This window comes from Pogoniulus pusillus, chromosome 11 (assembly GCF_015220805.1).
Source record: "Pogoniulus pusillus isolate bPogPus1 chromosome 11, bPogPus1.pri, whole genome shotgun sequence".
Classification (NCBI taxonomy): Eukaryota; Metazoa; Chordata; class Aves; order Piciformes; family Lybiidae; genus Pogoniulus; species Pogoniulus pusillus.
Genome location: NC_087274.1, coordinates 6380127 through 6407106, shown reverse-complemented (window position 1 = coordinate 6407106; position 26980 = coordinate 6380127). Strand labels below are relative to the sequence as shown.

At 53.3% G+C, this 26980-nt stretch overlaps 1 protein-coding gene across 1 annotated transcript in view; it reads left to right on the top strand.

Moving 5' to 3' along the window:
- Window positions 1-283: 283 nt before the first annotated feature.
- SLC39A11 (solute carrier family 39 member 11) overlaps window positions 284-26980 on the top strand; it is a 141904-nt gene continuing 115207 nt past the window's right edge. The window contains exons 1-4 of the mRNA XM_064150660.1: window positions 284-389; window positions 1581-1694; window positions 2741-2779; window positions 10681-10839. Coding sequence (XP_064006730.1) covers window positions 1587-1694; window positions 2741-2779; window positions 10681-10839 — 306 coding nt within the window. The 5' untranslated portion in view covers window positions 284-389; window positions 1581-1586. The remainder of the gene's footprint in view (window positions 390-1580; window positions 1695-2740; window positions 2780-10680; window positions 10840-26980) is intronic.

Sequence of the window (26980 nt, the reverse complement as noted above, 5' to 3'; positions counted from 1 at the left end):
GGCGGGAAGGGATGGCAGTGGCGGGAGGGGATGGCTGTGGCGGGAGGGGGTGGCAGTGGTGGGAGGGGATGGCAGTGGCGGGAGGGGGTGGCAGTGGCGGGAGGGGATGGCAGCGACAGCTCTTGCCGCGCCCGCCCGCGCCGCCCGCCCGCTTCCCTTTCCCGCCTCCTCCCCTACCCAAACCAAAGAGCCGAGGGCGGCCCGCCCCCGCCGCGCTCCCATTGGTGGAGGCCGCGGCGGTGGGCGGGGCGACGGCGGCGACACGTGCGGCGGCACCAGGAAGTGGCGGCGGGGCCGCGGCGGGGAGCGCCGGGCGGGGAGCGGGGGCAGCACGGCGGCTGCAAGGACCGGGGGTGCAGGGCGACGGCACCAGGGCTGAGGTGCCCCCGGTAAGGTTTGGGGGAGGCCGGTGGGGTGTTGGTGATGGCCGCTTTAGGGCCCGGGGGAATGTTCGGGTCCCACCTTGGGGCCCAGGAGGGTGTTGGGCACTCCCTTTTGGGGCCCAGAAGGGTGTTTGGGTCTCACCTCGGGGCTTGGTAAGGTGTCGGGGATCATCCTTTGGGTCCCGAGGGGGTGTCTGGGTCCTGCTTTGAGGTATGGTGAGGTGTTTGAGACCACCCTTTTGGGCTCAGCAGGGTGCTTGAGTCCCACTTTGGGACCCTTTGAGGTGTTTGGGTCTCCTCTGGGGCCCGTGAGACCTGGGGCTGTAGAGAGGGAGAGTCTCCTCTCTGGAGTTGGGCAACTGAGGGAGGGTCAGACTCGGGCACCCACCCGACAGGGTGTGGTAGCAGCCCTGGGGTAAGGTTGGGGATGAGAGAGGGCTTAGAGGGGTCAAGAAGGCAGTGGTGTGTGCATTTCTTATGTGTTTTTATGTGGATGTATAAATACATCTGGGCTTAGATGTATTTATGTATGGGCATGTAAATATTTGATGTATTTATATGCCTATTTTTATACATGTGTGTGTATTCTGCCAGCGGTGCTGCACCCTGGGCCCTTTTCCCAGTGCACTGTGTGCTCGGATAACCTTCCTCTGGTCCTCAGCAGCCTCTTGAGCACAGCCACGAGCTGTGTTTTGGTGACCCTTCCCTGCTACTCGGTCCCCTTTTTGCCTAGTCCCAAGACACCTTTAGCCAGATGCTGTGAGGGCGTTTGCCTTACAGCACGAGCAGAACTGGATTTCAGCCACCAAGAAGTGGGACATGAGACATGTGCCCAGGAACCGACCAGGGACGTGGGACAAAACGTCCCCCTCGCTTGGTGAGGTTTGAGCACCATTTCTTCCTGCTCTGTCCCAGTGCTGGCTTGGGGAGCTGAGTCCAGAGTCATCCTGAGGTTGTGCACTAGGTGGGGTGTAGTGATTCCATCTCTCCTTCTTGCTCCTCTGAGCTTGAGTTCAATTACAAAGCCTTCCTTAGGACAACATCTTAGAGAGACAGTGCAGGAAGGGTGGTTAGGCTTGTTCTGCCCTCTTTGGTGGGGAGGGTTTTTTTGGGGCACTCCCTCATAGAGCAGGGGATAATTTGTTACCCTGTCTTGCAACAGCAGGAGCTTCTCCTGATGCACCTTGTGTCTCCTAGGTCAGCATGATCCCGGGGCATGGGCCGGTGATCCAGTCGGTGCTGGGAACTTTCCTCACCTGGGGGCTGACAGCAGCTGGCTCAGCACTGGTGTTTGTCTTCTCCAGTGGGCAGGTGGGTTCTAGGGTGGTGTCTTCCACCCCCAGGAGGACACCAAGGTCTGGGGTGGAGGGCTGCACTGTGCTTGTGGCGGGGTTTGGCTGCCTTGTCGTAAACATGAGGGACTTGATGTTGTGCCTGGGACGTCCTGGGGCAGGAGGAGAGAAAATCCAGCTTATTTCTCTCCTGTGTCAACACAGAATAGGAGGAGGAAATCAAATTCCTGAGTCTGGGCTGTGGTATGTGCTGTAGCAAAGCCCCTGGTGCTCAGGAGATGGGGCAGAGCTGCAGGCAGGGCTCTGTGTTGGGAACAGCAGGTGGTTCTCCTTAACCTGCTTTTGCTGCCAGGCCTCCAGTGCCAGATTTGGGTCAGCCCGTGCTCCCAAGCAGCAAAGTGCTGGTGGTGAAGTCATCTTGCACTCCAAAATTAGAGCCCTCTCTTGCTGTTCTGCTCAGAAATTGCCCGGATGGATTTATTATTTATGCCTCTCTCCTCTGATGATTTATTCAGGAGTTGGCTGCCAAGCGAGATTCCCTTTGCAGCAGCACTTTGGGTTTCTTCCTGGGGGAGGGTGATGTGCTAAAGAAATAGAGCTCTGCTGGGAGTCAAGTGGGCAGGGTCTGTGCTGGGTTACTGCAAAGACTGATGGCTTTGTTTATAGCAGCCTCTAATAAGAGGAGTCACAAAATCTTCAAGAGGGGCAATGCAGGGCAGCAGGCACAGGTGGGCAAGAGAGCTGCTGGTTTACCTTCCCCACATCCTTTGGTGTGGGCACTGGATGGGCCAAGCCCACTCTGGGCAGTGCTGGTGGGGTTGAGGGAGCTCTTGGTGCTCGTGGGATGCCATCACCTCAGGGTGCTGGGCTCCTCTGCCTGCGAGGCATGGCTGTTGCCTCAAAGTGGAGAGCACTTGGAGTGCAGAAATGGGGAGAAGAAAGCTGAGCATGGCAGCACAGCAGCTGGCTTCACTCTTGTGCAGGGTGGTTGCCCTCTGCTGCTTCTGCCTGGAGCAAATGGTGGCATTTGGTAAATGGTGTGGGTCTGTGTTTGGTTCTTTGCAGAGGCGGATCCTAGATGGGAGCTTAGGCTTTGCTGCAGGGGTAAGTACAGCATCCTTCTACTCCTTGTCTCTGCCTGTGTTCTCCTGCCCACATCATGCTTCATTTGGTTGCCCACTCATGTTAGTGTTTCTTGGGTAATTGCCTGAGGTGCAGGTGGAGCAGGGAAGAGCACAGTGGTGGTGAGGTCCTGTTATGTCTTGGTGCCTCTTCGGTGAGGTGGGTGGTGGCATGAGGACATCAAGCTGCCCACGTTGGGTTTGGCTTTCTTGGATTAAACTCTTCTAATTTCCCTGGGTTTCTGTATCACTCTTGGAGCACAGGTGTGGTGAAGATAGGCAGAAGAGGCTTTGTCCTGGAGGCTGAATGTGCACAGCTTGCTTTGAGCTTCTCATTGTCCTGCAGAGTGTGGGTGCTTTTAAGCAAAGGGGGAATAAAGGTACCCCAGCTCTACATTCACACTGAACACTAAACCTGGGGCATATTGCATCTTCCTTGAAGGAAGATGTGAAATTGTGTGGCTTGAAATTGTGTTTGGGCTGGTGAATGTAGAGCTTCTCCTGCTGCCCAGCTGTTTGATGTGATGGGGAGCAGGTGAAGGCTCATTCAGACTTGTTGGATCACATTTGTTCTCCCTCAGCAGAGCTTGGGGGATGTGCTCTGTGTGGAAGCTGCATCTTCTTAGGGTGTGTAGTGGGTGCAGAGGGCTCTGCCAGGCCCCACTCACTACATCCTGGCTGTGCAGCTGGTGCCTAGGACGTGGGCAGTACTGTCAGGCTTTGGGTGAACCGCAAGCTCAGCAGTGTGGGCGATGTGTCCAGCAGAGCCTGGCAACTCTGCTCATGCCAAGGCTGGGTATGGAGCAGAGGATGGAGTCCTTTCTCCCTGTGCACCCCCAGACACTGTGATGCCTCTAATCAAGGCACAATTGGAGCATTTGCAGCTCTGGAGATCACAGATCTGCTGTTCTCAGTGCTGGGAGCCAACCCAGCTGCCTGCCTTGGTGGTTGACACGAAAGGCTCCAAAGCTTGGTTTGCTCTCTGACAAGCTTCCCTGGAATGTGCCTGCAACCTGCTCATGGTGTGAATAATTCCCCCTGCCTGCTGGAGTGGCTTCTTGTGCCATCGTTTGGAAATGAAATCTCTCGTGTTAGGAATTGCCTGTTCTGGAGCTTTCCTCTGAGGTTTGGTTTCTGAGCTGAGTGTGTCTCTGGCAGACACACCCTTGGCCCTGCAAGCCGAGGCTGAGCCACTTCTCTGGTGGCTGGGAGATGCTGCTGGGGACTGGGTGGGCTGTGCTGTCCTCTTGCCGTGGCACTGCTGTCCCCTGGCACAACTGTCCTGCAGCCAGGGGGATATTGGGGCATGGCAAGGTGTTTGTGCCCCAGCCGAGGGGCTCTGGTGGTGCCCCATCATGGCACGGTGCTGTTCTTGCTGTGGCCACTGTGTCACCCTGCCAGGCCACTGAGTCATCCCTACGTGGCAGAGGTGTGGCTTGGCTTGGGTCAGCAGAAGTCCTGCAAACACTTGCTGTTCCCCCAGCTTCTTTCAATTTGCTGTGCTCGGAGCAGCAGAGGGGAGTTGTTTTTCCTGGGGTTGCTGCAGTGCCTGGGTGGGGATGTCAGTGTGGGCACCTTGTGGTGACAGGTCCAGCTGGCAGAAGGTGCTGCTGCACCAACCACCCACGAGCTGTGCTTTGTGAAGGTTTCTAGGCCATCTTGAAGGACTTCAGCTGCCAAAGCAGGTGCTGGTTGGGGTGAGGTGTCTTTGTCACCCAGGGTTTCTGCAGCCCTGCCCTGATCCTGTGTGGCCAGGACCAGCTTTTCCAGAGGAAGATGCCAGAGATCCAGAGGGGACTGTGCCAAGGTTGTTTCTAGGGCTGCTGGGCTCACTGGGAGCAGGTCCTGGCTGGGTGATCGAGGGCTTGGTTGGCAGTAACGTAGCAAAAGCACCAGAGAGTGGAACTTTTAGCTTCCCTTTTTACTTGGTTTGCTCCACATGCCCCCTAGCAGCTTTGTGTCTGACAAGGGGCTGGGTTATTCCCAGTTTGACAGTTAGGCTTCATGTAGGGGGGAAAAAAGCAGCTGGGTTTGATGCCTGCTTGTGCTGTTTTCTCTTTCTTCTTCTCTTCAGCTGTTTCTTCACACAGCTCTGATCATGGACACTGCTCTTGCTCTGTGGCAGCTCTGTTTCAAACACTGTGTCTTTGATGCAGATCTCTTGCTTGTACAGCCAGGCTGCTTCTCCAAGCACTGGGATAGAGACAGAACTTGAGTTTCTCTTCATTTGTGCTCCAAAATCTGGCCTGATGGGTTTAATTAAACTTCCTCTCTGCTCTGTCAGAGCCAGAAAATCTTCCCCCCCCCCCCACCCTGCATTTTGAGAGGCAGGTAGCTGCTTCAAATCTTGCTGTTTTGGTGCTTAGCTCAGGATCCCTGACAGTCTGTCTTCCAGGCAGTGAGCACAGAGCTTTCTGGGACCAGGGTCACTGTGGAAATAGAGTAACAGACAATTCTCTGTCCTGTTGGTAACCATTTGCCTGCTTGTTTTCTGGGAGCTTGCAAAGCAATATAACCCCTAGGATTAAGAAAACTCTACCACTGCTGAGCCATGAGGAGGATATGGGACAGGGGTGGCCAGGTGACCTCAGAGAGGCTGATCTGGGATGCAGAATGCTAGTTTGGGATCCAGAAGGTTGTGGCTTGGTGCTGCCTTCACTGCAGATGTATCCTCTGATCAGGAGGGAAGCCAGAATAAGCCTGGGCATGAGGTCAAATTGCTGCATGCTGGGAGAGCTGCCTGCATGTGCTGGGAACATCCCAACTGCCAAGCAAAACCTCCTTTTGGCATGGCTCAGGCTGACCACATCTGATGGCACAAATGTCATCTTGGGTGAGGGGCACCCACGTGGCTGGCTTTAATGGCACAGAGGAGATCAGCTTCCTTCAGCCTGGTACCTGTGCTGGAGAGTCTGAGCATTTAGCTCCTTGCTGCCTCAGTGTCCTCTCTGGAAATCATGGATAACAGAGGGTTTGCTACGCGAAAGCCTCTGAGGTGATGTGTTTCCATGGAGACAAGGCTTCACTTGCATGGGCATCTGATGTGGAATTCTGGCTTTTATCTTAAATCTTGATATTCTGAAAGAAGACAGTACTTCAGATGTTCTCTGGTGGCTTGGTGTTATCCTGGAGGTGCTGCTCTTGCAGTTCTCCTTCCCTGCAGCCTTGCAGGGCTATGCCTCTTCATGGGTCGTGATTTGATTTCTTCTTGTCCCAGGTGAAGCAGAAAATTGAATATTCCCTCTCAGTACTGCTTAAAACAGCATCAGCAATTTGCAAGGGTCTACTGAGGCTGGCTCTCATTGCTGGAGCCTTAATGAAGTCAAGCTAAAAGGTTTGAGGGGGAAAGTGTTCTGCCAGCCCCTCACTGACCACTTTTCCTTCCCACCCTGCCAAGAAGGGATCCTTTGCTTGTAATCACCTTCAGCTTTCTGATCCACACCCTCTTCATGTGGCTGCTTCCCTTAGAGCTGCCATTCCCAGCTTGGTCATGCAGGAGTGTGTTGAGATGTTGCTACTCCCAGTGGGCAAGATGAGGGCTTTAGTTTTAACTTGGCTGTACAGGGCCTCTCTCACTTGCCCTGGGGCCCAGCAGGACCAGTTGTGACTGGGGGTGAAGATCCTATAGAATCAAGCAGGTTGGAAGAGACCTCCAAGCTCAGCCAGTCCAACCCAGCACCCAGCCCTGTCCAATCAACCAGACTATGGCCTCATCCAGGCTTTTCTTGAACACCTCCAGGGACTGTGACTCCACCAGCTCCTTGGGCAGCCCACTCCAATGCCAATCACTCTCTCTGGCAAGAACTTCCTCCTAACATCCAGCCCAGACCTCCTATCCTCACCCTGTTTATTCTGCATTTGCAGAAGAAAAGCTCTGAAGCTGTGTGGGCTGAGCTGGGGCAGTGCTGGCTCCATGGTCTGGAGAGGGCAGAGCATTGGTGCCCCAGCATTTGGGAGAGCCCAAACAGGGCACCCACATGGAGTCCCTGCCTGGAATGAGATGCCCAGGGGTCAGTGATGAAGACCTGGTGAGCCTGGGGGGGGGGATGTGTTGGGGCACAGTGTGGTTATAAATCCTGCTGCCTGGCCCATTTGGAAGGCTTCCCTTTGGTGTGAGGACACAGCCCTGGGCTCAGTCACCTCCTGTGGCACAAGACAGTTGAGTGGATGAAAGGAGGAAGTTCTTCACCGTGAGAGTGGTGAGACCCTGAAATGGGTTGCCCAGGGAGGTGGTTGAGGCCCTGTCCCTGGAGGTGTTTAAGGCCAGGCTGGATGAGGCTGTGGGCAGCCTGATCTAGGGTAGGGTGTCCCTGCCCATGATAGGGAGGTTGGAACTGGCTGATCTTTGTGGTCCCTTCCAACCCTGACTGATTCTATGATTCTACTGGCAGATGCCTTTACATATCAGTGCTGTGCCCTGGTTTTGTCTCTGGTTGTGCTGATGTGTCCCAGGGAGGAGTTTGGGCTCTCCACAACCTGGGGCTGCTTTAGATCTGCAGCTGCCTTCTGAATGCTTTCTCCTCCTCCACCTACCACAGCTTGTTCTCCCAAGAGCTGGTAGATTTGTAGTGTTGTTGCATTTTGGCTCTGGAGCACAAAGTCTCTTTGCTAAAATGTCCAAATCCAGTTTGGCAGGAGGTGCATGTGCTGGTGCCAGCGAGCTGGCACTGTGAGTCCCCAGCTCCCTGTCTTGGCTGGGCTGAGTAAGGGAAAGGCTTTGTGCAGAAAATTGGACCCTCTACCAAAGTGGCTTCATGGTTTATTGATCTGAGGAGAGCCCAGGCAGGCTTTGTCTTTTTTGCTCCTGCCTTTGACACCAGCTTGCCTGGTGACGTTGGTGGGCTCTGGGCTCCTGTCACCAGCTGGATGATTACACAGACTGTTGTGATTTTTGTGACTGAAATCAGGGGGCTGGCAGAAGTCCCCACCCTTTTCTTAGTGCACAAGCATCATCTCATAAGGGATGCTGCCAAACCAGAGGGGCAAGTACCAGCTCTGACGCTGCACAGGGTGGGCAGGAGCTGGCACCCTTGAGCAAAACCTTGGCTGCTTCCAGGCGAGCTCATATCACAGAATCACAGAAACACCCAGGTTGGAAAAGCCTCTCAGGATCTCCAAGTCCAACCCATATCCTACCCTACCAGATCCACCTTAAGCCATAGCCCTAAGCACCACAGCCAAATGACCTTTAAACATGTCCAGGGTGGGTGACACCTCCACCTCCCTGGGCAGCTCATTCCAGTCCCTGACCACTCTCTCCATGAAAAGCTTTTTCTTAATGCCTAATCTAAACCTCCTCAGCCTCAGCTTGAGGCCATTCCCCTTTGTTCTGTCTCCCATTACCTGTGAGAAGAGCCCAGCAGCAGCCTCTCCACGCTGTCTCTTCAGGTAGCTGTAGACAGCAGTGAGGTCTCCCCTCAGCCTCCTCTTCCTCACACTAACCATCCCCAGCTCCCTCAGTCGCTCCTCATAAGATTTATTCTCCAAGCCCTTCCCCAGCTTTGTTGCCCTCCTCTGGACCTGCTCCAGCACCTCCATATCTCTCAGCCCACACTTGAGCTCGGAGGTGATTTGAGAGGAGGCTCAAGGACATTTTCCCTTCTGTTGGCTGCTGCAGGTCAATGACTTCCAGCTCCTCCACCAAGTCCTCCTGTCTAAAGAAGTGTAGTGCTTTTGCTTCCCAAACAAGCACAGGTGCTTCCTGCAGCCCAGCAGTTTGCCTCTTCAGCTGGTGAGGCTGGGGTGACTTTAAACTCTGTCATCTTCTTCCCCCAGAGCCTGTGTACAGCAGAGCTGGTGGGAGCTCCACTGCTGACTTGAGTGGTGATGGGATCTGGAGGCTGAGCAGTGTCAGGTCTCTGTTTCCCATGGGGAGATGCTATCTTGAGCTGACAATGTAATTCTGCAAAGCCTTTCCCTGTTGCCTGTGTTTGCACGTTGGGGGTGTGTGGTTGTTTTTTAAAGGAGGTGGCATTTGAAGTATGAAGTTTGACAGCTGTGGTTAAGCCTGACTTGACAGCCTGCCTGCTTCTAACTCACGGCGAGCTGAGATTTACACCAGCCCTCAGGGACTGGTGTCTCCAGCAATTGGCATCTCCTGCCTTACTTAGAAGTGATTTCAAATGTAGTAGTTTATTACACGCTTCTCTTCCGTGGGTGACTACTCCTGCTCTGCCCTGCAGCATCTCCTCTGAGCGTCCTGCATGGTGGGACTTGGAGGGGTGTCTGGATGGAGAGGTGGAGTCAGCTTCTCCTTCTAGCGTCCCTCCCACTGCTGTCTCCAGGCTTGCTTCATTTGTCCCCACTGGCTCCTGATCCCTCGTACATTTCTCAGTGCTGTGCTGGGCTGTGTTAAGGAGAGCGTGGCCAGCAGGTCGAGAGAGGTTCTCCTGCCCACCCACTCTGCCACAGTGAGAGCACATCTAGAATATTGTGTCCAGTTCTGGGCTTCCAGTTCAAGAGGGATGGGGATATGCTAGAGAATATCCAACAGAGGGCAATGAGGATGATGGAGTGGAACATCTCTCCTATGAGGAGAGGCTGAGGGAGCTGGGCCTGTTTAGCCTGGAGAAGAGGAGGCTCAGGGGTGATCTTATTACTGTCTACAACTACCTGAAAGGGCATTGTAGCCAGGTGGGGGTTGGCCTCTTCTCCCAGGTAACCAGCAATAGAACAAGGGGACACAGTCTCAAGTTGTGCCAGGGTAGGTATAGGCTGGATATTAGGAAGAAGTTCTTCACAGAGAGAGTGATTTCCCATTGGAATGGGCTGCCCAGGGAGGTGGTGGCGGCACCATCCCTGGGGGTCTTCAAGAAAAGCCTGGATGAGGCACTTAGTGCCATGATCTAGTTGACTGGATAGGGCTGGGTGCTGGGTTGGTCTGGATGATCTTGGAGGTCTCTTCCAACCTGGTTGATTCTATGATTCTATGAGGAAAGGCTGAGACACCTGGGGCTGTTTAGCCTAGAGAAGGGCAGGCTGAGAGGGCATCTTATCCATATCTGAAGGGTGGGTGCCCAGAAGTAGGGGACAGTCTCTTTTCAGTGGTGATAGGACAAGGGTCAATGGGTACAAACTACAACACAGATGTTCCACTCCAACGTGAGGAAAAACTTCTTTATCAGCCATTGAGGCTGATAGAGCACAGGAGCAGGTTGCCCAGAGAGGTGGTGGAGTCTCCTTCTCTGGAAACTTTAAAGACCTTTGTGGATGCATTCCTGTGTGACCTGTTCTGTGTGATCCTGCTGGGGCAAGGGGGCTAGACTTGATCATCTCCAGAGGGCACCTCGAACCCCTACCATTATGTGATTCTAAAAGTGGGCTGCTGGCCAGGGTCAAGATCACAGGATGGTCATAGGATGTTAGAGCTTGGAAGGGACTCAAAGAGATGATTGAGTCTAACCCCCCTGCCAGAGCAGGACCATACAATCTAGCTCAGGTCACACAGGAATGCATCCAGACAGGCCTTGAAATTGTCCAGAGGAGACTCCAAAACCTCTCTGGTGAGCCTGTGCCAGTGCTCTGGGACCCTTACAGGAAAGAAGTTCCCCCTTGTGTTGAGCTGGAACCTCCTGTGCTGCAGCTTCCATCCATTGCTCCCTGTCCTGTCCCAGGGAGCAGTGAGCAGAGCCTGTTCCCCCACTCCTGACCCCCAGCCCTCAGTTATAAGCATTGGTTAAATCCCCTCTCAGTCTTCTCCAGACTAAGCAGCCCCAGATCCCTCAGCCTCTCCTCATCAGGCAGTGTTCCAGTCCCCTCATCATCCTCACAGCCCTCTGCTGGACCCTCTCCAGCAGATCCCTGTCCCTCTTAAACTGGGTACCCCAAAACTGAAGGCAGTGTTGGTGTTTATGTGGCTCTCACTGCTCCCATTCTGTCTCCCAGGTCATGCTGGCTGCTTCCTACTGGTCCCTGCTGGCCCCAGCCATCGACATGGCCGAGGAGTCCGGCAGCTTCGGCGCCTTCGCTTTCTTCCCGGTGGCCGTGGGCTTTGCTCTGGGAGCAGCTTTTGTCTACTTGGCCGACCTGCTCCTCCCAGCACTGGTAAGTGGATGTTCCTGGATGGGGGAATTCTGCTCTTCCTGCAGCTCTGCCCTGACAGGAGCTGGATTCAGACTGGTTTCTATCACAGGTTTAATAAACCAGTGTTTCCTCCTCGCCCCAGGATGGCTCTGCCAGTGCTGAATGCAGCTTCAGGCTGTCTGCATTCTGATTTTGATTCATTTTCCTCCCTCCCCTTTCCTATTTCTTCCCTCCCCCCCCCCCCCCCCCCCACTCCCTTCACGCTTCTGCTTTTGTTCTTTTCACTGGCAACACTTTGCAAACAGCTCAGGTGTGACCTCCTGTCTCAGCCCAGGGGCTTAATTTGCAGTGCTGCCAACCCTCTGAGTGTTTCAGAATTGAATAAGCCATCCTCCCCATGATGAGTGGTGCCAAATAAATAAATAACTCAAAAGCTGTTGGATAGGGTGGTTTTTTTTTAACAGCTGAAAACACCAGAATGGCTCAAGAAAGATGCTTTCTGAAACTTTGAAGGAGCTGTGAAGGTTTGTTATTTCTTGTGGTGGAAGAGAAGATTGTCTGTGGTTGTAAGGGATGTGAGGCTTTTGGGTTTGAAGAGTGGGTAGAGCTGTGTCCAGCCTTGCAGCATCAGCTTGTCCTGATGCCTTGCTTTCTGAGCCTCACCTGTCAGCTACAGTCAAACACATCCTCTGCTATGAAGAAGATTGCTTGATGTTATGGTGTGGCACTTCCAGTGCAAATGGAAGTGTTAGAGTGAAGAACAAAGACATAAAACAGCAGCAGTGTCAGATGGCTGAAAGCCTGGCCCCGCTCCCTGCTCTCTGCCTGCCCATGTCCAGGCTCTTTTCAGGGCTCCCAGACCCTTTGCAGGATGCAGTGGAGGGCTAGGGGCTAAAGCTGAAGCCTTTGGAAGCTGATTGCATTTTTCTTTTGCTACCCCAAAGTCTCTTGTCTGTGTTGACCTTGATAGTGACCCTTGTTACAAGCTGCTGGATGGGGCCCAGGGTGTATCTGATCAGCTGCCCAAAGCTGATGTTTCCCAACAGGGAGGCTAAACAGTTGCACCACAAACCCCACTTCTTGATGCCTTGGTCTTCATCTCTGCTGCCTTTTGAAGTGGGGGAAGGAGATGAGGAGAGTGAAATTGTTTCATTGCAAAGGGCAGGATGGAGTGGTGATGAGGGTGGCCACCAGGTGCAATATATGGGAAAAGTACACAACTGTATCCTGCTTTAAATCCATGAAGATGGGGGGAGGAGCTGTTGTGTCCTGGTTTCATGCAGCTCTTTGCACCGTGCAGGAGAGCACATTCCACTGCATGCTTGTCCTGTGAGGTTTAGGATAGCTACATGCTTGGGTTGGTCTCTTCTGCCAGGCAACCAGCAACAGAAGAAGGGAACACAGTCTCAAGTTGTGCTGGGAGAGGTCCAGGCTGGATGTTAGGAGGAAGTTGTTGCCAGAGAGAGTGATTTGCATTGGAATGGGCTGCCCAGGGAGGTGGTGGAGTTGCTGTCCCTGGAGGTGTTGAAGCAAAGCCTGGCTGAGGCACTTAGTGCCATGGTCTGGTTGACTGGCCAGGGCTGGGTGCTAGGTTGGACTGGCTGATCTTGGAGGTCTCTTCCAACCTGGTTGATTCTGTGGTTCTTTGTGCTAATGATGAACTCAGAGGGGGTCTCAGCTCCTGGCTAATGCTGCTGCCTGTAGGGTTTGCATCCTGCAAAAGGGGTGTCCCTGCACTGGGGTGGACACACTTTGTCAGAGCTTGTACAAGTGCAAAATGCTGCTTGTTCTTCCACTGGATCAGTTGAGCAGGGTCAGGAGAGCTGAAAGTGGATGAGACTTCAGCTGGTTCCCTGCTCAGAGGCATTGGCAATGGCTCCTGAGGCTGTTTGGAAGCTCTGCAATGGACAGGGGATGGAACTTTTTGGGTGCTTTAGGAAGAGGACAGAGTACCCTGAGACTTGGTTATGAAGTTATGAAGGATGCTGTAGAAGGAGTAGGGTAAAGATTAAAGCTAAATGTGTTGCAATGAAAAATCAGCCAGTGCCTGCTCAGTCCTGAGCTGTCTTCAGGGCTGGAGAATTTGGCTCAGGATACATCTCCCTTCACTTGGGGCCCAGACTTCTCCCTCAGGAGCCAGCACTGTTCAGACAAGGGTTGAACCATTGCCCTTCACTTTCAACAAGTTTTGCTTCTTTCTGAATCAGCTGAATTCCCAGGGCTTTGTTTTCCTCTCTCCCACTTAGTCAGGTGGGGAAGTGATGCTGGTGAGACCACAGGGCAGAGTGCCCCTGGGAGGTCAGGGCAAGGCATCTGGTATAGGCAGGCTGTTCTTTGCACAGAGAGCTTGCTCTCTGCCTGGCACTCCTTCAGAATTGGTTTGCTGGATAGCAACAGGTAGTAAAAGCTTCTAATGACTCCTTATCACCCCAGCCCTGCTCCCCAGGGAGGAAGTGAGGCTCTGCTCCTGCTGGAGCTCACAGTGGTACCCAAGTGTTTGCTCAATGCCTGAGGTGAGGGTTAAACCTCCAAGACAAACTGGCTAATGGTGCTGAGCAGCTGGAGTCGTTAAATTCCTTACAAAAGACCAATCTGCTGCATCTTAAGCTTTCACTGTTTCCTTCTTTGAAGCCTTTAAAGTGTTTGTTCACCCTTTATGGAGGAGGAGATGCTGGCTTGGGTGTGCTGTGCTCGGCTGGTGGAGGACAGCAAAACCCAAGAGGTCCTTAGGGTGCATTTGGAGAGCGAGACCATTGCAGAAACAGAGCTCTGGAGAAGCAGTAAAGGGGCTTTGGCCACTCTCTCCTTGCATGGTGTGTTCAGCCAAAGTGTGTCTTCACCACAGAAGTGTGCCCAGGTGGCCAAGAGAGCCAATGGGATCCTGGCCTGGCTCAGGAGCACTGTGGCCAGTAGGACAAGGGAGGTTATTCTGCTCCTGTACTCAACACTGGTCAGGCCACACCTTGAGTGCTGTGTCCAGTTCTGGGCCCCTCAATTCAAGAGAGATGTTGAGATACTGGAATGTGTCCAGAGAAGGGCACTGAGGCTGGTGAGGGGCCTGGAGCAGAGCCCTGTGAGGAGAGGCTGAGGGAGCTGGGGGTGTGCAGCCTGCAGAAGAGGAGGCTCAGGGCAGAGCTCATTGCTGTCTGCAGCTGCCTGCAGGGAGGTTGTAGCCAGGTGGGGTTGTCTCTTCTGCCAGGCAGCCAGAGACAGGGCGACACAGTCTTGGATTGTGGCAGGTGAAGTCTAGGCTGGATGTTGTTAGGAAGTTGTTGTCAGAGAGAGTGATTGGCATTGGAATGGGCAGCTCAGGGAGTTGGTGGAGTCGCTGTCCCTGGAGGTGTTGAAGCAAAGCCTGGATGTGGCACTTAGTGCCATGGTCTGGTTGCTTGGCTAGGGCTGGGTGCTAGGTTGGACTGGCTGAGCTTGGAGGTCTCTTCCAGCCTGCTTGATTCTATGATTCTGTGTTGTGTTCATCAAGTGTCTTCACCATCTGCGCTGGGTTTGGGGGCTGGGGAGGTGGTGACAGAGCTGGGTCTGCAGCAGGATGTTGCTACAGTTCCTGGCATATCTTAAACCACCAAGTGTTCTGCCCCAGCAGCCCTTCTGTCTCCTTCCTCCTGGCCATGGTGATGTTGCAATGGGTTTGTCTCCTTCCTTCTCTCCACTTTAACCCCATGACTACTTTTTAAATAAGAACTTGGCTTTCAGCTGGTATTTGGGGAGGCTTCTGGATGGAGAGGGGCAGATGGTGGAGTGAATGAGATGCTGTTGCCTTTGCTAAGAAAGGTTGGGGCTGAGGAACTCCCATGCCAAGACCTGAAGCCTTTGAGGGAGAGTTCACTTGAAAATACTGCTCGGTGCAGTAGATCCCTGATTGCTCAGGAGCTATTTTGGGTCTCCTGCACAAGAGTGCTGGAATATTAAGTATTATTATGCTCATCCTTCAACTCTGTCTTGCAGCTCTGCTTATGTGGCTGGGTTTTGTTCAGAGGGGGATGCTTTATTGGCTTTCCAGAATGGATTTCTTGCTTTGGCCTTCCTCTTCCTCAAGGAATCCAGCAAGAGTCCAGAGGATGCATCCAGGTTTTCAGACATTCCCTGGCTGCTTTGATTCCTGAATTTTCACATGCACATGTGTTGCTGTTGTCTGCCAGATCCTTCAGACCTTTTCTGACAGTGATGTTGGAGTTTCCACGGGCATTCTCATGCACATATGGTTGGGTTTTGGATGGGTATAGCAGAAGTGCTCAGGTTGAGGCTTCTGGGAGCTCCCTTGCTCCTGTGTTTTCCAGATCACTGTCCTTAAGTGCTCCTCCAGGCAAGCAGGAATTCACAGACATAAAGAGACATCGAGGTGCTGCAGTGGGCCCAGAGATGGGGACAGGGAAGCTGGTGAAGGCTCTTGACCCTAGGTTATATGAGGAGATGCTGAGGAAGCTGGGGTTGTTTAGTCTGAGGGAAAGGAGGCTGAGGCTCCTTTCTCACTCCCTACAACTATCTGTATGAGGTTGGAGCTGGATGAGGGTTGGTCTCTTCTCGTATGTCATTACTGATAGGGCAAGAGGAAATGGCATCAAGTTAGGTCTGGTGAGGTTTAGTTTGGGCATCACTGAAAGGGTCCTCAGAGGCTAGACCAGGCTGCCCAGGGCAGTGATTGAATCACCATCCCTGGATGTATTTAAAAGCTAAGTATGGTGCTCAAGGGTAGATGGCCCTGGACGAGTTAGATGATGGTTGGTCTTTTCCAACCACAGTGGTTCTGCAGTGGTGGTGGGATTGGGAAAGTGGCATGGACAGGGGTGAGGAGAGGGCAGCCTGGCCACGGTGGCAGGTCATAAGCCCCTCGTGGGCTGCTCAGCAGCTGAGCCATACCTGCCCCCGTGCTTCTATTCCCTGCCTGCCTCTTTCCGCTCCCCGGCTGCGTGACGTCCTCCTGGCTCCGCGATCATTACACTAAATAGGATAATGAGGCTTAATCAGCTTCATCTCCTCTACCTTGAGGCTTCATTTTGCTTGGAAACATCTGTCCACATGCAGAAAGCAGCTCTATCACTCCCACCATGCTGGCTGCAGGTCTGCAGCCAGAGCTGAGCTTGGTCCAGGAACCCAGATGGGTGCTGTGGTGTTAGGGGTGGCAGCCTTGACATCTCCCCTGGGAGAGCTGATGACGTTCAAGGGGAAGGGAGAGGAGGGCAGATGTTGCAGGAGAAGCAGGAGTTAATGTATAATCCAGGGAGGGAGCTGATGGGCCATTACTCACTTATAACTAGGAGCCTGCCAATACCTCTCATGTAAAAGATGATTGGGGATGGGAGTATGGGGAGCCAGGGCTGTAATTCTGTCCTGGAAATACCATCTCCATTGGATTGTTGCTTTTTTTTCTTGTCAGCAAGATGCAGGCTTTGTAGTTTAGCTCTTTTCTTCCTTTACACCCCCCCCCCCCCCCCCCCCCCCCCCCTTCCCTGAGTACAAAGTAAATCAATAAAGCTGCATGTGGTGGCTGGACTGTTCCTTAGATCTTAAACAAAGAGTATCTCCAGTGCCCTTTAAAAACCTTTCACCTGGGTTTCTGGGTGCCAGTGCTGGCCACTCGTGCTGCAGGACAGAGCAACAAGGCTGAAATCCCTTTCTGCTGGCCCAGAGGTTGTGTTTCATATCCATTTGGAAGTATTTTGGGCTGTGCTTTGCAGCTGGATAATGGTTGTCAGGAGCAGGCTGGGGAATCTTCACGTGGGGTGGAAGAGAGTGGAGCTGGGGTGTGTGTGTAGATGTTCATAGCAGGAGGCTGGATCCCATTAACCCTCTCCAAGCATAGCTGCTTTGTGCTCCTGCCCTCTTTCTCTTTTTGCAAGTCACTTCTTGCAGGCTTTTGTGGAATACAGCCTGGGATTGGGCATTTAGCAGAGTGAATTTCAGGCTATTTTTGGCAAGCACCCTTGGGAAGGATTTGAGGAGTTGATAAAGAGATATCTGAGGGATACTCTGCTGCTCCAGAAGGATGCTGCCTCGTTTGGCTCAGCTCGTGCCTCGAGGATGTACATTTTGCCTTCTCCATCTGTGCAAGTCACGTATCAGGGGAAAGCTGAGAGCAGTGTGCGGCTGGTGAGGCTGCAGGAGGGGGAGGAGAGACCATCACACCCACTCCAGGCAGAGATGCACGTTGTTTAGAAGTGTAATTTCTTTCTCAGGGCTGAACCACAGCTGGATCAGACCGTGGCAAGCACCTGTTTTGAGGGGGCTCACCAGATAGTCATCTGGGTCGAGGCAATGCTAAGCACAAATCCAGGTTGGGCAGTGACTGTCTGGAGAGCAGCCCTGAGGAGAGGGACTTGGGGGTGCTGCTGGACAAGAAGCTCAACAGGAGCCAGCAGTGTGCACTTGCAGCCCAGAAAGCCAAGCAGAGCCTGGACTGCAGCAGCAGAAGTGTGGCCAGCAGGGCAAGGGAGGTGATTCTGCCCCTCTACTCCACTCTGGTCAGACTCCCCCTGGAGTACTGCATCCAGTTCTGGAGCCCCTATTACAAGAGGGATGTGGAGATGCTGGAGTGTGTCCAGAGAAGGGCCGTGAGGATGCTCAGAGGGCTGCAGCAGCTCTGCTGTGAGCACAGCCTGAAAGAGTTGGCACTGTTGAGTGTGGAGAAGAGGAGGCTCTCAGGTGACCTTCTTGTGGCCTTCCAGGATCTGAAGGGGCCTCCAAAAAAGCTGGGGAGGGACTTTTTAGGCTGTCAGGGAGTGACAGGAGTGGGGGGAATGGAGCAAAGCTGGAGGTGGGGAGATTCAGAGTGGCTGTGAGGAGGAAGTTGTTGAGCATGAGAGTGGTGAGAGCCTGGACTGAGTTGCCCAGGGAGGTGGTTGGGGTCCCTTTCCTGGAGGTGTTTAAGGCCAGGATGGATGAGGCTGTGGGCAGCCTGATCGAGTGTGAGGTGTCCCTGGTCATGGCAGGGGGGTTGGAACTGGCTGCTCCTTGTGGTCTCTTCCAACCCTGACTGATTCTATGATAGTGATCCCTAGGCACATACCTGCTGCCTTGGGGTAACAAAGCAGAGCAATCCTGTAGTGCCCTGGGTGCAGTTTGCAGATGTTGATGGTCAGCTCAGTGCTGGCAGCATTATGTGCTTCTGCCCAGCAAAGATCATAGAATCACAGAATGCTTTAGGTTGGAAGGGACCTCAAAGCTCATCCAGTTCCAACCCTCTGCCATAATCAGGGACACCTCCCACTAGAACAGGTTGCTCAAGGCCTCATCCAACCTCACCTTGAACACCTCCAGGGAGGGAGCAGTCACAACCTCCCTGGGCAACCTGTGCCAGTGTCTCACCACCATCACTGGAAACAACTTCTTCCTAACATCCAGTTTGAGTTTCCCCTTTGCCAGTTTCAGCCCACTACTCCCCATCCTGTCATTATAAGACCTTGCTAGTAGTCCCTCCTGTAGCCCCTTTCAGATACTGGAAGGCTACTCCAAGGTCTCCTCTTCTCCAGGCTGAAGATCCTCAACTCTCATAGCCTGTCCTCATAGCAGAGCTGCTGCAGCCCTCTGAGCATCTTCATGGCCTCCTCTGGTCTGGCTCCAACAGTTTCATGTCCTTCTTGTGTTGGGGGCTCCAGAACCACACACAATACTCCAGGTGGGGACTGAGGAGAGCAGAGCCAAGGGGCAGAATCCCCTCCCTTGCCCTGCTGGCAGCGCTGCTCTTGCTGCAGCCCAGCACAGGGTTGCTGCCTGGGCTGTGCACACGCAAGTTGGGCAGCTTAGATCCTGATCTGCCTCCTGCTTTGCGTGGAGCTGGATCTGATGGGTTAATTATTTCACCAGGCAGCAGAGATGTGCTGGGTCCTGTGGCTGGTGTTAATTTCTAATCAGAATAAAGGTTTGTCTTATGCAATTTGCTGGTTCCTCCGAGACCTGCCCATCACAAGTTCCCATTCTTAATGTGCTTCTTCCTGTTCAGCTGCAGCTCCTAGAAAGTTAATTAGCTGCACATCCTCACTGCTGTGCTAGGTAGAGGCTTTGTTGCTTCCAGCATTAACCAAGGGACATGCCTGTCTGCAGGGCAGGCCATCTCTATTTCCTGGCTTATTAAAATTTGGAGTGGGGGGTTGAAGGATACATGTCCAGAGTGACCCAGGAACCCAGGCATGGTGGCGTGGGTGGCATCTTGCTGAGCTCAGCCTAGCAGCTGCATGTCTTGGGTCACATAATTTTTGGGTTTGCATGATCTTGGGGTTTCAGTGAAGGTGGGTTTGGTGGTGTGGGGTATGCAAAGTGACCCTCGACCCCTTTTTGACATGCAGGCTGTGTTCACTCTCTCCTGGTCCATGCTGCTGGCAGCCCTGTCTGCTGGCTCTTACTGCCTGCGAAGGCAGCTTGGCATTGCCCTTCTGGTGAGAGCTGAGCTGGCATCGGGAAATGCCTGGATGCAGACGGTGGGAGTGAGCAGACACACAAATGCATGCTTGCAAAGCTGTGTCTGCACCTTGCTCGTGCTGCCCTGAGCTCCTTGAGAGAGTGATTGGCATTGGAATGGGCTGCCCAGGCTGGAGGTGGAGTCGCCGTCCCTGGAGGCGTTCAAGCAAAGCCTGGATGAGGCACTTAGTGCCATGGTCTGGTTGATTAGACAGGGCTGGGTGGTAGAATAGAACAGAATCAACCAGGTTGGAAGAGACTTCTGAGATCATCCAGTCCAACCTAGCACCCAGCCCTAGCCAAGCAACCAGACCATGGCACTAAGTGCCCCAGCCAGGCTTTGCTTCAACACCTCCAGGGACAGCGACTCCACCACCTCCCTGGGCAGCCCATTCCAATGCCAATCACTCTCTCTGACAACAACTTCCTCCTAACATCCAGCCTGGACCTCCCCCAGCACAACTTGAGACTGTGTCCCCTTCTTCTGTTGCTGCTTGCCTGGCAGAAGAGCCCAACCCCACCTGGCTACAGCCTCCCTTCAGGTAGTTGTAGACAGCAATAAGGCCATTTGATAGACTGGACTGGATGATCTCGGGGGTCTCTTCCAACCTGGTTGATTCTGTGATTCCTCCAAAGCAGGAATGATGGAGCCCTGCTGCCATTGCTGCCCTTCCCATTGCTGCCCTTCCCATTGCTGCCCTTCCCATTGCTGCCCTTCCCATTGCTGCCCTTCCCATTGCTGCCCTTCCCATTGCTGCCCTTCCCATTGCTGCCCTTCCCATTGCTGCCCTTCCCATTGCTGCCCTTCCCATTGCTGCCCTTCCCATTGCTGCCCTTCCCATTGCTGCCCTTCCCATTGCTGCCCTTCCCATTGCTGCCCTTCCCATTGCTGCAGATCCACGCTGCACCAAACGCAGCTTGCAGTGAGATCCAGCTTGTGCAGAGGCTGCTTTTGCCCTGCAGGCTGGGTGAGGATGGGCTAGAGGGTTGACAAGGACTTGCGTGAGCTGCAGCTTGACACTTGCATTCCTGATTTGCTCTGATTTCCTTTGCTGTGGGGAAAATAAATAGCAGCCCTTCTGTTTGCTTTGGTTTGTGGCCTTCTGGCCCTTTTCCACTGGCTGTGGAAGGAAGGATCTGGCTCTGATGACTGAGGAAGTGGAACCCTTTTTTGGGAGCCTCGTAAGGGAACACTGCAAAGCCTTCTGCTAGGAAATGTCCTTCCCTTTCTAGCTGTAAGTGAACAGGAGTACCTGGGCAAGAGTTTTGTAAGCTTCAAGTTCAAGGCAAGATTGGACGTGGCACTTGGTGCCATGGTCTAGCCTTGAGAATTGTGGTAAAGGGTTGGACTTGATGATCTGTGAGGTCTTTTCCAACCTTGTTGATACTGTGATACTGAAACCCAACCCAACTCTGCTGAGTGGGGAAGGTTATGCATCTGGGATTGGTCATTGAGTCCAGTTGTTGACCTGAGACCATCATGGCCATTAAACCATGTCCCAAAGTGCCACGTTCACGTTTCTTGAACACCTCTAGGGATGGTGACTCCACTCCTCCCTGGGCAGCCTGTTCCAATCCCTGGCCACTCAGTCAAAAAACTTTCAAAATATCCAATCTAAACCTCCCCTGGTGCAACTTGGGGACATTTTCCTTTCATTCTGTCACTTTACACTAGGAAGAGGAGACCAACACCCACCTCACTACAACCTCCTTTCAGGGAGTTGGAGGAAGCAATGAAGTCATAGACATAGAATCATAGAATCAACCAGGTTGGAAGAGACCTCCAAGATCAGCCAGTCCAACCTAGCACCCAGCCCTATCCAATCCAATCAACTAGACCAAAAGGAGGCTGAGTTCTCCTCTCAGCCTCCTTTTCTCCAGAGTAAACAATCCCAACTTCCTCAGCTGCTCCTCACATGCTTGGTTCTAGCTCCTGCAGGTCCTGTCCCAAGGGCAAGATTTGGGGCACAAAATCATCCCTGGTGCTGATCACAAAACCCACTCCAGGGTCCTATAAAAATCTCTTGTTAGTGTCCCACTCCTTGAGGCCAGCACCCAAGCACTCCAAAAGCTTTCTTTTGAGGTCTGTTTGTGGCAGCCTGCTGGCCTCCCACCCCTTCCCTGCCTGTCTGCAGTGGTTGTAGGCTTTGAAATCCAGTTGTTGCTGGAGAAGGTGAAATTATTTGGAAGGAGGGGGGAAAAAAAGGCATAAAATAGTAATTACAGTAATTTCTGCAAGAGCATTTTGTTTTATTAATGGAGGTAAAGAGTTATTTTCTTCCAGAGAGCAATTTGTCAGCTGCTCTTAATTATAATTCTCTCTCTCTCTCTCTCTCTCATTGCACATCAGGCATTTCAAAAAAAATCATTACATGGAAAGCAGCTCTGCAGAGAGGGACCTGGGAGTGCTGGTGGACAACAAGTTCACCAGGAGCTAGCAATGTGCCCTCGTGGCCAAGAAGTTATATCACTCTGATATGGGTCAAGAACTGGCTGGAAGGCTGGGCCCAGAGAGTGGTGGTGAGTGGTGCCACATCCAGTTGGTAGCTGGCACTGGTGGTGTGCCCCAGGGATCAGTGCTGGGCCCAGTCCTGTTCAGTATCTTTAGTTGTGATCTGAATGAGGGGATTGAGTCCAGCATCAGTAAGTTTGCAGGTGACACCAAGCTAGGAGCAGGTGTGGAGCTGTTGGAGGGTAGGAGAGCCCTGCAGAGGGACCTGGCCAGGCTGGATGGGTGGGCAGAGACCAATGGGATGAGATTGAACAAGGCCAAGTGCAGGGTTCTACACTTTGGCCACAACAACCCCAAGCAGCACTACAGGCTGGGGCCAGAGTGGCTGAGAGCAGCCAGGACAAAAGGGACCTGGGGGTACTGATAGATAGTAGCTGCAGAGGAGGCAGCAGTGCCCAGGTGGGCAGCAGAGCCAATGGCATCCTGGGCTGGCTCAGGGGCAGTGTGGCCAGCAGGACAAGGGAGGTTCTTCTGCCCCTGTGCTCAGCACTGCTCAGGCCACATCTTGAGTGCTGTCTCCAGTTCTGGGCTCCTGAATTGCAGAGAGATGTTGAGGTGCTGGAAGGTGTCCAGAGAAGGGCAACAAAGCTGGTGAGGGGCCTGGAACACAAACCCTATGAGGAGAGGCTGAGGGAGCTGGGGGTGTGCAGCCTGCAGAAGAGGAGGCTCAGGGCAGAGCTCATTGCTGGCTACAACTAGCTGAGGGGAGGCTGTAGCCAGGTGGAGTTGGTCTCTTCTGCCAGGCAACCAGCAACAGAAGAAGGGGACACAGTCTCAAGTTGTGCCAGGGGAGGAAGTTGTTGTCAACTTGTTCAAGTTGGTGCCTGTTACTACTTCTCCTGTTGCTGGGCACCGCTGAAAGAGGATTGCCCCCATCCTCCTGACATCCATCCTTTAGGTATGGATAAGCATTGATAAGATGAGTCTGTCAGTCTTCTCCAGGCTAAAAAGCCCCAGGTCCCTCAGCTTCTCTTCAAAAGAGAGATGTTCCAGTCCCTTAGTCATCTTTGCTGTACCCTCTCAAGCAGTTCCCTGGCATTCTTGAACTTGGGAGCCCAGAACTGGACACAGTACTCCAGATGTGGCCTTGCCAGGACAGAACAGAGGGTAAGGAGAACCTCCTTTGATCTGCTGGCCACACTTTTCTTAATGCACCCCAGGATACTACTGCATCTTTAAGTATTTGGGGAGGTTCTGGATCCTGGACTCCTTTACTGGTTGAATTTGAGCACTTTTTGTTATATTTAGTCATGGAGTGAGCAGAAAGCAGGCAGCAAGCTGCCCAGGGTGGGAGCAGGGTGTGGGTGCTGACCCACAGCTCAGTGTGGACTGTGTGGTCAGACTGCCCTGCTTGAGGCTGGGTGGACACCTCCTGGGCTCTAAAATTTGGTGGTGATGCTCAAGAAAACTTCAAGCTCCATGGTGACCACAGTGCTGGTTTGTGGTAAAGATGCCCCAGGATGGCATCACCTCTTAGATTTGCTGAGGTATCATCCATGCACACCTGAAGAGAGCTCCCACGGGAAGCCATAGATGGTTCCTTGGCTGTTCTTTTGATCTTTAATAGTCTGCTTTTGCATTTGCTCATAGCAGAATGCCAAATTAATGCCTCCACTGTGAAAAGTAAACCTGCCATTAAAATGTCAAAGAAGCAGCAGTGTGAGGTTGCAGTTGGTTGAGTGGTGAATGTCAGGGAGAGGAAAGCTGCTTTCATGGAGATCCCAGAAAGTATGTATGCACAGATCTAGGACTGCAGCACAATGCCAGCTTGCCCTTGGGGTAGACTCTGACTCACCCAGACTGGCTTGACAGGCAGGCAGGCTTGAGGGAGGTGGTTTAGAATCATAGAATCAACCAGGTTGGAAGAGACCTCCAAGATCATCCAGTCCAACCTAGCACACAGCCCTAGCCAGTCAACCAGACCATGGCACTAAGTGCCTCATCCAGGCTTTGCTTGAACACCTCCAGGGATGGCAACTCCACCATCTCCCTTGGCAGCCCATTCCAATGCCAATCACTCTCTCTGGCAGCAGCTTCCTCCTAACATCCAGCCTAGACCTGCCCTGGCACAGCTTGAGGCTGTGTCCCCTTGTTCTGTTGCTGCTTTCCTGGCAGAAGAGCCCAACCCCATCTGGCTACAGCCTCCCTTCAGGCAGTTGTAGACAGCAAATGAGGTCTGCCCTGAGCCTCCTCTTCTGCAGGCTGCACACCCCCAGATCCTTCAGCCTCTCCTCACAGGGCTGCAGCAGCAGAAGTGTGGCCAGCAGGGCAAGGGAGGTGATTCTCCCCCTCTACTCCACTCTGCTGAGACCCCACCTGGAGTACTTCATCCAGTTCTGGAGCCCCTATTACAAGAGGGATGTGGAGATGCTGGAGTGTGTCCAGAGCAGGGCCACGAGATGCTCAGAGGGCTGCAGCAGCTCTGCTGTGAGCACAGCCTGAAAGAGTTGGGACTGTTGAGTGTGGAGAAGAGGAGGCTCCCAGGTGACCTTCTTGTGACCTTCCAGTGTCTGAAGGGGGCCTCCAAAAAAGCTGGGGAGGGACTTTTGAGGCTGTCAGGGAGTGACAGGAGTGGGGGGAATGGAGCAAAGCTGGAGGTGGTTGAGGCCCCATCCCTGGAGGTGTTTAAGGCCAGGCTGGATAAGGCTCTGGCCAGCCTGATCTAGTGTGAGGTGTCCCTGGCTATGGCAGGGGGCTTGGAACTAGATGATCCTTATGGTCCCTTCCAACCCTGACTGATTCCATGATTGTAGGTTCTTGGTGCTGGTAATCAGGAAGTGCCTTGTCCCTCATTACACCTCTCTTCTGTAATGAATTGACAAATTAATTGCATTAGGTGCAGAGCAGGCTGAGCCCCTCCTGTGGGTTTATTGCTCTGTGCTTCAGGAAGGTGCTTGAGACTCCCTTGGCTCTGCCGCAGCTCCTGCAGACGAGCAGAGGAGCCAATGTCTCTCCTGGGCTTTGGTGCTACTTTGGTAATTATGGGATGTGCAAGATGTGAGGAGGAGAGGCTGAGCAGAAGCCATGTCCTTGGGAACGGGAGCTGGCTAGGAGGCTGCCACGCTGGAGGGGGATGCGGGGAGAAGAGGCTGCGCGCCAGCAGTGCCGCTCACACAGGCGTCTTCTGCACGTCCACCTTGTTCATTGCAGGACCGAGGGGAAGTTGTGTTTTAATGTGATGTAATTAGGCAGCTCTGGCATGGTGTGGGCTCTTCTTTGGAGGGTGATGGATTGATCACCCGGCCCTCTGAAGGGCTCCTGATGTCCCACCCTGCAGCGGCAGCCGCCTGCTTTGTTCATGCTTCCCCATTAATTCCATCTGCACCATTAGCAAATCATTCCCGAGGAGTATCTGGTGTAAAAATGAGCTCTTAATTGAAGTTTTGTTTGCTTTTTCTCTTACCCTTGCAAAAAAAACCCCAAACCAAACCAAGAAGAGCTTTGCATAAGAGAGGGCTGTGAATATACATGTTGCCACGCTACAAGTACACAAGGTGGGAAAGGGAGGGGGCAAGGGAGAGAGAGAGAGAGAGAGAAGAGGCAAAGCTGGTCTCCATTAGACTTTAATAAGCATGTGGAGAAAAGGCTCTTGTTAATCCCATCTGAGGCTTAAAGGTTTATTGCTAACAATTAAAACCTCATCTCGCAGTGCTGACTCCGTGCCGCAAGCCGCCCTGCCGCGTCCTGCCGAGCGAGCCTGCGGGTGTCAGGGTGGTGCTGATGTCAAGGGCAGCCCTTCAGAAAATATCCCTTTGGAGGAGAAATAGGCCTTAAGAAAATAGCTCTTAGGAAAAGAAAATAGCCCTTAAGATCTGGCTGAGACTCTTAACAGGCAAGTTTCATCCCAGCAAACGGCTGGAAGCGGATACAACTCCTAGCTGGTTAGGTGAATGTAGCTCCAGGCTGGTTGAGTGGATGAAGGTCCAGGCTGGTTGGGTGGCTGTAGATCTGTAGATCCAGGCTGGTTTGGATGGGCTGTAGATCCAGGCTGGTTTGGGTGGCTGTAGATCCATGGGTCTGGGCTGGTTTGGGTGGGCTGTAGCTCCAGGCTGGTTTGGGTGGCTGTAGATCCGTAGGTCTGGGCTGGTTTGGGTGGCTTTAGGTCTGTAGATCCAGGCTGGTTTGGGTGGCTGTAGATCCATAGGTCCAGGCAGGTTTGGGAGGCTGTAGCTCCAGGCTGGTTTGGGTGGCTGTAGATCCGTAGGTCTGGGCTGGTTTGGGTGGCTTTAGATCTGTAGATCCAGGCTGGTTTGGGTGGGCTGTAGCTCTAGGCTGGTTTGGGTGGCTGTAGATCCATAGCTCCAGGCTCAGTTGGGTGGGCTGTTGGTCCAGGCTGGTTTGGGTGGCTTTAGATCTGTAGGTCCAGGCTGGTTTGGGTGGCTGTAGATCCGTAGGTCTGGGCTGGTTTGGGTGGCTGTAGATCTGTAGATCCAGGCTGGTTTGGGTGGGCTGTAGCTCTAGGCTGGTTTGGGTGACTGTAGATCCATAGCTCCAGGCTCATTTGGGTGGGCTGTTGGTCCAGCCTGGTTTGGGTGGGCTGTAGATCCGTAGGTCTGGACTGGTTTGGGTGGCTTTAGATCTGTAGATCCAGACTGGTTTGTGTGGGCTGTAGATCCATAGGTCCAGGCTGGTTTGGGGGGGCTGTAGATCTGTAGGTCTGGACTGGTTTGGGTGGCTGTGGGTCCAGGCTGGTTTGAGTGGGCTGTAGATCTGTAGGTCCAGGCTGGTTTGGGTGGGCAGCACTTAATGTGCTCAAAAACTCCACCTGGAGCAACCATCCTTTGAAACATCAATTTACTGTTGGCGTTTGGAGGCTTCTCTGGGGGAGAGGAGGTTGGTGGCAGGGGACCTGCGGCAGAGGTGGGGTTTGTTTGGGTGTAAGCAGCTGTTCAGGGTTGTTTCTTGGTGGGATCTCTTGGCAAAAGCAACAAAACCAGTCCTGGGCTTTTGTTTCGGTAGTGGCAAAGGTTACAAAACCTCTCTCCTTTCTGCCCTGTAAACCACCACTGCTGCAAAACATCACGTTTTGTAACCAGCCTCCTGGGCTTCCCGAGGAGCCTGGCAATTACTTGTGTGTGTTCCTTCCTCCAGGCAGTGCTCGTCCCAGCCCCATGCTGCTGGGGCTGCCTTCCCAAGACCTGGCGCCAGCAACATTCCTGCTGTGTTTTTGCTAACCCTCCTGGAAAGGCACAACCCCCCCGTGTGCCAACAGGAAAAGTCTGTGTGTTTGGTTTTAATGTG